Genomic DNA, 14,013 nt, shown 5'->3' on the forward strand with positions numbered 1-14,013 from the left:
GGGGATGGTGGAAATGGGATGATGTAGATCAAAGGATACACATTTTCGTTATACAAAGAATAATTTCTGAGGAGCTAATGTACAGCATTGTGACTACGGTTAATAATACGGTGCTGCAGACTTGAAAGTTGCCGAGAGTATATCTCAAGCATTCTTACCACCACCAAAAAACCCTAACTATATGAGGTGATATATGTGTTAATTATCTTGATCATGGTACCATTCCACAGTATGTATCAAATCATCACATTTATACTTAAATATATACAATTACATTTGACAATTATTCCTCAGCAAAGTATTAAAAAATGAGTTAGGACAGTAAAGCATCACCAGATAAAATATTTGGTTAAGCCAAAAGGATATTGAGAGCTTATAATGTTGAAGGTCTTACAGAAATACAAAACTTGGGTACGTGGCAAAAAGTAAAACAGGCAAAAAAATTAGCAGCTTGACTTAAAAACAAACAAAACACAAAGGAGGAGGGCAATGTAATATTTCTTTGCCATACTCAAGATTTCCCAACTGCAACTTCTAGCTATTTGTGAGCAACTCTAGAAGCTGGTGAGATATAAGTTTGCTGCGGCATGAACTTGAATTCTATGGTAAGGTGGCTATGCAGAAAAATCTCCCTAAGGAGTGAGACCTCCTGGCATTCAAACCTCAGTAATGATTTGCTGTTCTCTACTATTTGGCCCTGGCACAGTAACTTAGTAAGGATTTAAAGGAAATGCTTTAAAATGTCCAGTAATACTTTATGGTATACTGTATGGTGCTACTTGGGATTCACAAAAATCTTCGCATATATCCATTTCACCCCAAGAGTTTACAGTATAAACTTAAAAAATCTGGATTTCCTTGTTTTACTATAATCCATATCAGTTTGTCTAAGGGCATCACATACCCATGTGCCTTCTGTTAGCCACTTGTTATTCTTTATTATGCTGATTCTACAACTACTGCTCAAAGGCAGAAATCCATTCTTTCAAGTAAAAAGCCAATAGCATTGTGTGGAGAATTCTCATACCAAGAAAAATGCCTAGTTTTCTCTTATGTATCAGGGTTGGAAAATCTCTACAAAATTAATTTGATTATATTGCATAAATCATTAAACTAAAGTAGTATCACAATTATTATTAGAAAGTAAATGAAAAGAAACAATGTCAATGAAATCGTTCTAGGAAAGCTACAGGAGGAAATCCTATTCTGAAAATATGTATTTTTAGCTTCTAGACAAGAAGAATTTTCCTTTCTCAATTCCATAAACACATTTTTGTTTTCAGAATTAGTTAAGAATTAACTATTCAACATTCAGTGGTCATTTACTATGTAAAACCAGTTTTTAATAATAAAAAACGTTAAGATATGGTAGAAAACATTACTTGACTTTATTAACCTCACATATAATGCTGAATAAAAAGGCAAAATTAAATGGTGACCCTTAATTTTAAGTCTAATTCAAAGCATGGTCTCTTAGATTTAAGAATTAGGACAGACATATGTCTTAAGAGGGAGGGAAACCAAAACGCCAAATCCAAAAAATCCCACTGACTCATATATTATAAAGTTCAAGCTGTAGCCCTTTACTCCTTTAAATGGTATTTTCTTTTGATTTTCCATTAATCTCATCAGTAATTGAATTTTTAACCAGACCCTATAATCCATCACAAGTCTTCCAATCATGAACTGAAAAGAAATACAGGCAGATATATGTACCAAGTACTGTATGAAATTCACACTCACAGCTGAACCTCACATATAAACTCAAAAATCAAAAAGACTATGGTACTCTTAAAACCCAAAGGCTAGATAAGGCCCACCTTTCCAATCTTTTCTACATTTTAGGAAATGATCTGATCTAATGATGTTAATGCAGAAATACATTATATATTTTAACATCAGTAAGATGACCATTGAGGGGAGAGCCAAGAAACCTTTGCATTTTAAAACCAACAGGAATACACCCTGGACACCTTAAATTATAAAATTCAGTTCTAAGCAGGAACTGTTACTGTGTAACAAATACTGCTCATATCAAAAGTGCTGGTGACAAAGAATTCAATATGCCCTCCCCATAGAATCTGTTCACACACATACCTATAACTGTAGTAAGATTTTAAATGTTTAAAGTGCTTAAATTTTGCACTGAAGGAATAATTCAATAAGTATTCAACTGCTACCTCTTTGTAGCAACTCCAGTTAGAGTGAATGATCCACAGGCAAAAGGGCAAAAATGCTGTTATTTTCTAGAATGCGGCATTTGTGGAGCTGGAGTGCCCTCTATTGGTAGTGAAGAGGACACACTCATTAGCTGTCCTGCATGGATTTTCTCATTAACCCGGAGTTCACATCCATCCTGAAGCATTCGAACTGCTATTCGGGCAATGTTCTTAGAGTCATCAAGACCACTGTGAGGTCGCCCATCATAATCCATTCCTAGTTTTTCAAGCATTATTGTCAATTTGGTTTGGCTTCTAGGAACCTAAAAAACAAACAAAAAGCTTAGTAAATAATTCTTTAGTATTCTGTTAAGTCACTGTGAAGTGGGAAAATAAGAAGCTGAACTTACAGTAATAGTCAAATAAAGTTAGGCAAAGGACAAATACTCCTGGGTTGAATAAAGCAAATAACAAACTTCAGAGCTTTAAAAAAAATAATCTTGGGGCAGCAGAGAGGGTATAGCTCAAGTGGCAGAGCACATGCTTAGCATGCACAAGGTCCTGGGTTCAATCCCTAGTAATTCCTCTCAAAATAAATAAATAAACCTAACTACCTACCCCCCCTAATAAAAAAATCTTAATAGTTTTTGATAAAAATACATGTAAACAGATGGAATCTTCAAGACATCTCAAAAGTTTTATAATTTAACAAATCATTTATGAAAGGAGATGTATGGTTCTGAACATCTAAGTTGAAGCTCCTACCGTTTTAACCCAAACTAACTCTTTTGGGTGGTATTTTTCTGTAATGTATTATTTCACTTAACTAATTAGCATTATAATTGCTATCTATTATGAAGAGGGGGAATCTACACAGAAAAGAGCAGCCTAAGACACTGGCCAACATGAACAGACTCACAGGAAAATACTATTCTCTACTCAAACAAGCACTGGCAACTGCCTTAATGTATCTACAACCTTCTGGTCAATCTAAGATATTGCAGATGTGAAAATTATTTCATGGTTTTAGTAATTATTAATAATTATCCTTAGAAAAAGTGAATTATTCCTCTAAGTTAAAGGTTGGAGAAAAACCTCTTATATAAGAATGCATCACCATCTAGGAGCTGTAGCAAAAAAAGAACCTAAAGCTGATCAAGCCCTTACAAACTGACATGAAATTCAGAAGACAGAGGCATATCTGAAACTATAGCACACAATACAATAAGCAAAGTCTAGACCATGGGAAACTCTACAGGACATATGGCTCAGTTTCTTAAAGAAAAAACAAAAAACAAAAACAAAACCTGACTGGGACATCATGCTGTACATGACAAACTGACACATTGTAACTGACTACACTTCAATCAAAAAAAAAAAACCAATGAAAAAACCCAAAAACCCTGCTAGAGGGAAAAAGAAGGTGGGAAAGGAATTTATAAATTAAAAACCTTAAGAGACATGTTAAGCAACTGCAACCGTTAACCAAATGTGTGAACCTTATTCTGATCTTGATTCAACACACAAAGGGTAAAAGAAAACAAAATACAATATTTATGATGATTTGATGAGATCAAGGAATTATTGCTAATTTTTTTTAGGTGTGATAATGGTGTGGTGGTTACGTTTTCTAAGAGTTTTTATCTTTTGGGGGTTACATAATGAAATGTTTACAAAGCAAATGAAGTAATGTTTGAGATCTTCTAAAGAATAAGGAAAGGGGAAAGTGGGTGGGGTTAGAGATGAAACAAGGTTGGTCATGAATTAATAACTGTTGAAACTAGGTCATGAGAGTTCATTACATGTGTCTATTGTTGTATATGTTTATAATTTTTCATAACCAACTTCTAAGAAATCACAAAATGAGTAAAAAGATAAATCCACAAAAAAGGAAAAACTATTTACCAAATATAATCAAAGGACTAGTAATCCCAACAAAGATCTATAAACCAGTAACAAAAGGAAAGACCAATTTTTTGAAAATGGGTAGAAGATTTAAACAGGGTCTTTACAAAAGAAGAAATTCAAATGACTAATAGTCATAGGAAAAGGAGCTCAATTTCATGAATAATTAGGCAAATGCAAGTTACAACCTCAATGAGATAGTATCACACAACCATCTATACAAACATTTTAAATGTCTGGCAATACCAGATGTTAGCAAAGACGTGGAACAACTATAAATCCACACACTCCTCTTGTGAGAGTACAAATTGGCACAATCACTTTGGAAAACTATTTTTGCATTATCAACTAATTCCAATGATGCATTAAACCCCTAGATTTATACTCTGGAGAAACGAGTACACAAGGCATCAGAAGACATGCACTACTGTTCATAAAAGCCCCAAAATGAAAAATACCCAAATGGCCAGCCAAAGTAGAACAGATAAACTATGGTACAGTTACACAATGGAATTCTACACAGCAATAAAATAAATGAACTACAGCTACACACACAACATGGATGAATCTCAAACATAATGTTGAGGGGAAAAACAAAATAAACAATACAGCCAGTATGATGCCAATTATATCACATTTAAAAGCAGGCAAAGACCCCCTAAACTATATGGTACAAGGATCAACATATAGATATTAAAGCTATATAAAAAACAAAATGATTCCCATGACAGTAGGGATTACAGGAGCTCTGGGAGGAAGGAAGGGGGTTAAGTGGATGGAGTTTACAAGGAATTTCACTTTAAAACAATTTGTCAAACTCCACTTTTCTGTATACACAGTTCTCAATTTTTTTAAACGTTAAAACTACCCAAAAAAAAGTTTTTAAAGAAAAGCATCTTTTCTCATGAACCTACTTTAGGATGTGCTTCACCAATATGAGGTTGTAAAGGGAAAGAGAAGATGACGCAAGATCTAATACATGACAGAGAAGCAACAGAAATCTCTCAGGACGATTTTAGTACAAACAGTTCAGATTAGGGGATTAAAGCCTCCAGGAAAACAGTCTCCAAGGAAAAAAGGAAAAGAAAAAAGAAAAAGAAAACCGGCCAGACTACCTGCATGTTTTGAGTACTGAGAAGTGATTTACAGTTTGAGTGGAGAGTAACAGGGTAAGAAAACAACAAAAGAAGTCAATTTTTAGATCTGGGGAAAGGTCGTGAACACCCTCCAAAGTCATGAGAAACGTAAACACTGACTAATGATTTGATTACAAAGCTAATGTAACTAAATGAGAAAGATGCAGGGAGGGTAAGGATATGCAGGAATGGGTGGCTTTTTAATACAGCAAAATCTTCACTTTCCATTGCAGGAACTCAACAGATACCTCAAACTGAAAATTCAAGAAATAGCATAAACATATAACTTAGAAATAGGAAGGTTAATATTAGAAGGAATAGCTTTAAAAGGTTGAAAGTGTTTGCGTCAAGAACAGGAACCTGGACGGGTGAGGGCCCTGGTGGAAAACTGCCATTTGTTATCAGCCTCGCAATACTCTGTTTACAAAACTTATACTACATACATACATTAACTTTAGTAAAATTAAAATTCAGTGGGGAGCATCTGTTCTACAATCAATATACTGAATACCCCTACAGTTTCAACCCTCTATTACTGAAGATCATATATGTGTTTGTGTATATAGTTAAATAAAAGACTGAGAGAAAATAGCTCATTTTTCTAAACTCACATGAACATAACTATTTTGGAATCTGAAAAATAACAACAAATTATATGATCTTTTTCTGTGAAGAGGACCTCATAAACCACAACTTAAGGTACATGCAAAATACAACAAATTTACCATTAAGAGCAGTATAATCAACATAGAAATCTTACCTTGTAAAAGTTTCCATATGACTTTCGAATATTGATCCACTTTTTGGCAAAAGGTGGGTATTTGAGCCTGCTTAGCCGGCACTGAATGTTCAGAAACTTACTCATATCCCATGAACTTAAATCAAAAACAGAAAAAAAAAATTGGATTAAATAAATGCTATACTAATTCTCAAAAATGAGGATTTTAAGTCATTTTACTTGTTTTTATTTACAGGTCACTTTTCTTCCTTATAGTCACACATAACATCAAGCTTAGAAAATTAAGCTCTCTTGCTCCAAAATAATCATGCAAAATTAAACTTCAAAAAGAAAAAGTGGAAGTCGGGTATATTAAATTTTTTTCACAAATTAATTCCTATTGGGTTCATTTTGACCATTTTTATGATTCTGATTAGCTAGGCACATCTCTTTTGTTATTTTTTAATTCTAAAATAACTACTCAGCTTACAGGTAAAGCCAGGTTTATTGTATTAGGATGTTCTTTGAGGGCATGCTTTGAAATAAAACAAAAAAAACCAAATAAATGAACAAAATACTTGAAAGAGACAAAAGCAGTTGACTGCAATTAGATCACCATTTGTTCTGCCACGGCACATGTTTCTACCACACTAACCAACCTGTGTAGTTAAGCAGAAGAACCCTGACTGTATCAAGTGGAAATTGTGTTGGTTCATACAGTCTTTCTCAGGCAAAGGGAGTCAGAATAGGAGCAATAGAAATTATAACCTTCAGCAGGAAAGAAAAAAGCTCTCAACTCAGCAGCAGTACCAGCAACAGTACTTTTAAATGTAGTTTAAGAAAATTAAAAACAAGTGCCTGTCCCCAGGGTCCTCTGGCTTCTGTGCATTTGTAACATCCTCTGATGTGACTTCCACAGACCACAAGCTGCTTGCCTGGGCTGTGCAAATTATTTCTTGAGGTATTGTTTTTGTTAGTGCTCCAGGTACAAAATTGTACAGGTTTTGAATGATGTGTCTCAGAACAGGAGGTTTTTAGAGAATCGCACAGTCTGTGTTATGACAGAACCACCCATGTACTTTAGCAGAAACACTGCTCATTTATGTTGCAAATCAGTAGATTTCTAAAGAGGTCCAGCAACATTTCCCCAAACTTCTATTTTTAAGCACAATTATGATGTAACTAAATTCAATGCTCTTTCCCTACTGCATGTGACAGCCTCTAAATCCTTCACATAGGCAACACCTCAGCTTTATTGTCCAACTGTCCACAGTTTGAACCAGAAGTTGATGAGGACTTTCTTCTTCAACCTTAATAGCATATGGTATAGGAGCTACCTCAGCACAATGCCTGTAATCCCTGTTTTAATCTCATCTCCCCACTTGGCTTTTCAGTTAACTAATGCTTTCAAAGCATACATGTTGAGCCCAGCATTATAGTAAACAACATGGAAGACTATCAAATAGCAAAAGTCCTTGCTCTGAAAGGATTTTTAATCTCCTTGCAAACATAAGTCTCACACACATTAAGCTTAGTTATCAGAATATTTAGTCAGATGTCAACACAAATGGTACATTATCATGGAGGCCAGATCTTCAAGAAAAGATCAACGTGAGTTGTAGTGTCTGGAGTAAAATGTGAGGTGGGCTCTGAATGATAATAAACTAGTCAAGGAAGCAAGCCTTCCAGCGGAGAGGAGAGCTGCATAAGTACAGAGAGAAAGGATAAACCATGTGATTCATGAGTCAGCCTGACTTAGAATGAAAAAGAAAAATAGCAGGTGGACTAGGCTACACAGGTAGCGAGGGATTAGATGAGAGACTTGAAAGCCAGACTGAAGAGTTTGGACTTTTCTGAGCACAGAAGTGTCCTGATAAAAAATAGTTTCAGTAAAGTCATTTTAGTTTCACACATTAATATTTCATCTTCCTCTAGTCCTCGATCAGACTGTCATTGGTACTTTCCCTCCTCTCTTTGACCCCTAGGACTCAAAATTTAACTAGGAATAAGAATGTGAATGAAAAAATACTGTCTGCTGTGCAAGACTTCAGGACCTTCAGTAAACAATATTTTTTGTGGTATTCTAAAAGTTAAATGAATAAGGACATCTTTAATCTTAAAAAGTAGATTAAAAAGATAAATTTCCTAAATACTTACCCATCTGTTAATATGGAATATTTATACTTTGTTCCTAATTCCTTCAATTTCATCCAGTCAATGACTTTTTTCAGTACCTGAGGGAAGGTATCAGCCTTGTCTACCTGATCCTGAGGATATGAAAATAAAGTCATAAAAACCAGGGTAGCTACACAGTCCCACAAAATAGCCAGACACAAACACTGTAGGGAAAGGAACAGTAAGAGAAAGTCTTATCTATGATGTTATGAATTCTTCATGGTTTCCTAGGCTAAGGTTCACCTAAAATTCCATTTATAAGATCATTAAAAATTGTTTATAATTAAGTATTAGGGACTGCTTTCAATTGAAGTATATAATCCTCCCAAAATTAAGATTTAAGATCATCCCCAGGGGTTCTCTTTTTTATGCTTCAACTTAGTGGCTTACTGATTCTCCAAAGGGGAGAAAAAGGGCAATCTCTTCTCAGCTGAAAGTGGTCTCCCTATCTCGAAGTTCCCATTTCTCCAAAACATACACACATCTTCCTAAAGGGTGAATCTGACCCATCACATCGCTTTATACTTAAAATCCTCCAAACATTCCCCAAGGCTTTCAGTACAAAAAGACACACAAGTCTCCTCACAATCGAGCTTGCCTCTGACATGAGCTTTATTTGCGACCACTTTCTTACTAGCCCATAATACACCTGAACCATCCAGAACTACCAACATGTAGTTCTGCCCTTCGCATCTGACATGCCCAGTCATTCCTTTCCACTTATTTACCTGTCATGACTCAGCCCAAGTTCACCAACTTGAGTTTTCCCAGGACAGCCCTCCCATTACATAGGGAGCTCTTCCTATAGATGCCCATGACACCCTGATGAAACACTGACTGACTTGCAGACTTCCTGACCACACTGCAGCGACTGGTTTACTCTGTCCCCTGACTTACAGACTGTTAAGTGAGTGAAGAGAGAGACTGCCTTGACCATCTTCATATCCCTCGTACCTTGGCAAATACTACAGCAAGCACTGACATATTTGTTGAATGAGTGATTGAGTGAATAAAGGAACTAAGTAAATGAACAAAGGGCCTACCACATTAGAATACAACCAAAAATCAGAGACCTAAAAAAAAAAAAAGTAAGCTACATATGAAGTCAGGTTGTAAACAGATACACTTTAAAACTTTATCACCAAGTTCAACATGGTAACATTTACTTCACTAATGCTCCAAACAAGTGCAATGTTCAGATTCATCATAACAATTCCTTAAAAAGAAAGGTTGAAAACAATCTTACCCGGTATAAAAAAATGTGCTTTTCTATCTTTTAAATACTATAATATGAAAGATCTTAACCAAGCAAGGAAAGCATCACATTAAATTGTATACAACAATAATTTTTGAAACTATAAAATGAATCCCCAATTTCAAAACTACTTCCAAACTCTAGAAAAAAGAACACAGAATTATAACCTGAGTAATTCCAGTTAGATTGATGCAGAAGTCAGAAAGCTGTGTGTTGATCTCTGGTCTCACATACTGCTGAAATGTATCTTCCTACAAGGGAAGGACAGCAAATTAAAGTATTTTCTATGACTTAAGATACATGATACATAATACATGACAAAGTCAGCCACATAAGACTATAATCCTATAGGTGCTCACGTCATGAACCTTTCCAGAGTTTTAACAATTTAAAGATAATGTCCTATTCCAAAGTGCTCTAATTTTTTAATTAAAAAAAATAGGTTTCATAATTTAAAAATTTTAAGATAAAACAAGTATCTGAAAGCAAGTCTTCAAACCAAAGTTTAAATAAACATTTTCCAGAGGAGCAAAATGCTGATGATTTTGTTTATAATGTTTTGAAACGGCAACCTCTACTTCAAGATACTAAGAGTTTTTTAAATAATGAAGTATTTTGAAGAAATGTCAGTCTTCAGTTATAACAAATTAGCTCAGATGACTGTTCTTTCATATACTCCTGAATAGTCTTTATTTCTATATTATGATTCCATTAAACATGAATTCTGAATAGTCAAAGCATAACTATATGGCATGTAGTAGTATAAACAGCAATAATACTACTACACATTTTAGCAATGTTTAACCTCTTCAAGAAGCTTCCATGCTTGTCTTATTTTATGCTCACAACAATCCTGTGGACTCAGTAAGGACAGTATTCTTATCACCAGGCTCAGGTCTCTAAGTACTTTTTCCTCTAGCCCAATGCTACCTCCCTAAACCAGATCACACTAAGTCACTTGTTAAAAACTAAGGACAATTTTAAAGCCTGAAGATTTACCGGCAGCAATTATCAACATTAGGCAGTTATGGAGAAAAAGACAAAAGAATATTCCTTACAGAAAATTTAAAAATTAAGAAAAATAAGTTTTTATGAAGTTCTTTTTACACACTAGCGTATTAAGCAGATGAATTATCAACAGTTACTAACAACTGTAAAAGAGTAAAAGAACAATAGAACGTCAAAAGTTATAGATGTTCTTTATTTACCAAACATACAGCAAACGGAAAAATTTTACTTAACTGAATCTCATAGGTAAATAAACTCTATATTCTTTTAAGTATCAGTATTTTGTTTCATAATTTTAGATGAACATCTTTCAAAAATATGTTGCAACTTCCTTTACCATTACAAGCAGGTAATACTAGGTACGACACTAACAAAATTTTGTTATGTAATACTTTTAACAGAATGTTGCAACAGAGAACTATGCATTCATTGACTATTTAAAAATCATTTAAATAAATTACATAGTAAGTTAAAAGGTGATGAGGGGTCTTAAAAACAGAGTAGATAAGAGGGATCAGAAACACTGGGGGGGGGTGTTCAAGCTGCACTACTGAACGGAGAACCAGTCATGCTTTATTTAGAAGGCAAGGTTAAGGAAGACCTCGAAGTAAGGAAGAGGGGATGAGAGGGAAGAAGGGAATTAGCAGCAAGACCTCTGAAGGAAAGGAATTTGAGCTAAAGCCCTGGGAGGTAAAGGGGTGGAGAAACAGCAAGTAGGTCAATATGACGCAATCCAAGGCAAGAAGAGGCCAGGTCATATATGGAATATGACTTTTATTCTGAGTTAAATGGGGAGCCATAGAAGAGTTGTGAGCAGAAGAGTAAAATGATCCGACTTCCTGATTTCCTAAGGATCAGTCTGGCCACTACATTGAGAATTGGCTACAGGGAACAAGCACAGACCAGACCAGTTAAGTGGTGAATGCAGTAAATCCAGACAAGAAATCAGTGGGACTCAAACTATAGAGTCATAGCAATTCTCTTAAGTGACTGGGTTCTGGATATATTTTGAAGACAAGAGTCGCTGCTGGTCTGGATGTGTGATGATGTGAGAGAAACAGAGGAGTCAAGGATGACTCCAAGGTTTCGGAGCCGAGCAATGAGAATACAGAATTGCCAGCCTTCAGCTAGCCTTGAAGCTAAAACAGGCTGAGGATAAATCTAATCTGGGACACATTAAGATGTCTGTTAAGATGTTCAAGTAGAAATGTAAAGTAAGCAATCTGGATTTGGGAAAGAGGACAAGGCTGGAGATACATATTTGAAAGACATTAGCATTCAGTTCCTAAAAGCCATGGAACTCGATGACAGATGAGATCATTAAGGGAGAGGATCTACATAGAGAAGAGGATCTGGGATTGAACATAGGGCATCTTGTTTTAGGAAGCTGGGAAGAGCAACCAGCAAAGGAAACTGTGAAGGAACACCCAGTGAGGCTGGAGAAAACGCTAGAGAATGAGGTGTACTGGCAGTCACTTGAATAAAGTGCTTCCAGGAGAGTGGTCAATTCGACCAGGGCTCAGGTGAAGGTTAAAGATGACTCGAGGAGTGATCTTAGTGGAATGATGGCATGGACTACATAACTTAAACCTAGTCATGTGGGTTTAAGAGAGAATGGGAGGAAACAGAGACAGAAGTTTATATAACTTTTTCAAAGAAATCTGCTGTAGAGGAACAAAGACACGGGGTAGCTGGCACGGAAGTGGGATCAAGCGAAGGCTTCTGATTATGTGAAAAAGAACAAGTCTGTATGTGATGGGAACAATATAGTAGAAAGCAAGAAATCACTCATGTCTAATTGAGGGAAGAGAATGGTGAGAGCAATGTCCTTGAGTGAGAGAGAGGACGTAGGATCTAGTGAGTTATACAAGATGATTTGCCTTCATTACTGTCATTTTCCCCTTCTAATTTATTGAGGTTTAATCTGCTTTGGACAAGGAAATTATATAAATAGGCTGATTAAGAATATAACTAAACGAAGCTTCAAACAACACACAGAAACAATTCTATGTATTTTAAAACACAAAGCCTTTTTATACTTATCCCCAGTGTGCTGGTGGCAACTACGGATACCACAGAAATAACTCCTGGATATATGAAATGTTATGATACATCCTTGTTCAGATTTTATAAGGCAAGCGGTATCATAATTTGGAGGATATCTGCTGAGATCCTGAACAAATAGTGCACTGGTGAAAATATCTAAAGCATATATTTCATATGGCTTAGAAGCCAAGGTTCTAAGTCATTTCCCCCAAAAGCATTTCACCAGAAAGATAACCAGTTCTAAGTTTAAGGGTAATTTCTGTATATTATCATTTTTTAGAGATCAGAGTACACATTAGTCTACTGCAGTAGTTCTCAACCCTGACTGCGTATCAGCTGAGATGCTTTTGATGCCGGGGCCCTACCACAGTACAAGTGGATCAGAATCTCTGGGATGAGGGCCAAGCAGCAAGCCAAGTTTTTTGTTTTTTTTTTAATCCCCAGGAGATTCTGATGTCCAGTCAGATACATGTTCTAAGCAAAGAGAAAAAAACACTATAATTTTAGCTACTGGAAAAGGAGAGCAGCAGACTCTGAAATTATTTGATTACAGCCTTTCTATTAATGAAGCTGATCAAAAGTATGCAGTCAGAGCAAAAACCCCCTCTTTGGAATTCTAATTCTAGCTAAAACAGCAAATTGGACCTTCCACCTTACTAGCTAACCTCAGACTAGCTGCTGCTAAAAGTAAAATTTAAATATAACAATTCACTTACTATTTCTAAGGTATGAGTGTTCAGTAAAACAACAGGAAATTCAATTATTTCATGTATGAACTCAGGCGGGTTACCCTCTTCACAAGTGGCTTCGAAGTCAATAATACAAATGTAGTCATAGTAACTGTCAACACAATTGTCCTCTTTCAACATCAGCTTCTGCTTCTTGTAATAGTTTTTCAGTCTCTTCTTTAGTACATCCTTTACACCTCTAAGAAAAATAAGAATAAAATTAACACAGGCAAATTTTACAGGCAAGAATCTGAACTCTTACCTGTTGGCACTTGGTTGAACAATGCCAGTCACAGCATAATTTAGAAAATGTTAGCTAAAATAAATGTAAAGAAAGCAAGATGCAAAGTTAAGTCAGCAAAGAGCTAATTAAAATAGAACATTTAATACAACATCAATATTTTCCTTCACAAGTTTACTTCACTTTTGTAGTACAGTATATAAAATACATATTGGTCTTTCAAACCATAAGCCTTGTTAGCATACACCACCTATACAGCCCTATTGCCTTACATATTAAGATGAAGTACATGATATGAAACTGAAATTAATACTGAATTATTTTACTGATCAAATACAAATTTAAGAGAATGAAAATTCAGGTAAATTAAATATGATGTGCTCTTTCCTTTCTTTTGGCTTTTTTAAGTGAGACAACTAAAAAAATCCACATGAATATGAAAGCATTATAAGCTTAGTATATAAAGTTGAATGTTAGCTATTTAACTAGGAAAACTAATTTAGGAGATACCCTAGAATAAATACCATGTCCAGAAGAACACTGTCATAGATTCTTTTTTTTTTAACATTATTTTATTAGTCATTTTACAATGTTGTGTCAAATTCCAGTATAGAACGTGATTCTTGTTATGCATGACCATAC

General features: G+C 35.2%; 1 protein-coding gene across 5 annotated transcripts in view; it reads right to left on the reverse strand.

The window, feature by feature from the left end:
• The window catches only part of ERI1 (exoribonuclease 1), a 90,864-nt gene that overhangs the window by 68,499 nt on the left and 8,352 nt on the right, over positions 1-14,013 (reverse strand). For 4 of the 5 annotated variants that reach the window (XR_010377335.1, XR_010377334.1, XR_010377336.1 and 1 more), the window contains exons 3-7: positions 13,119-13,329; positions 9,516-9,599; positions 8,076-8,185; positions 5,961-6,075; positions 2,181-2,482 (exon numbers count right to left, since the gene is read on the reverse strand). Coding sequence is in view for 1 of the 5 variants with exons in the window: in XM_010995688.3 (XP_010993990.1) it covers positions 2,240-2,482; positions 5,961-6,075; positions 8,076-8,185; positions 9,516-9,599; positions 13,119-13,329 (763 nt within the window). In the remaining 4 variants the exon portion in view is untranslated. Of the gene's footprint in view, positions 1-1,364; positions 2,483-5,960; positions 6,076-8,075; positions 8,186-9,515; positions 9,600-13,118; positions 13,330-14,013 lie in introns of those variants that run through there. The other variant, XM_010995688.3, reaches the window with a different exon arrangement.

The sequence above is a fragment of the Camelus dromedarius genome, chromosome 22 (genome assembly GCF_036321535.1).
Source record: "Camelus dromedarius isolate mCamDro1 chromosome 22, mCamDro1.pat, whole genome shotgun sequence".
NCBI classification, from domain to species: domain Eukaryota; kingdom Metazoa; phylum Chordata; class Mammalia; order Artiodactyla; family Camelidae; genus Camelus; species Camelus dromedarius.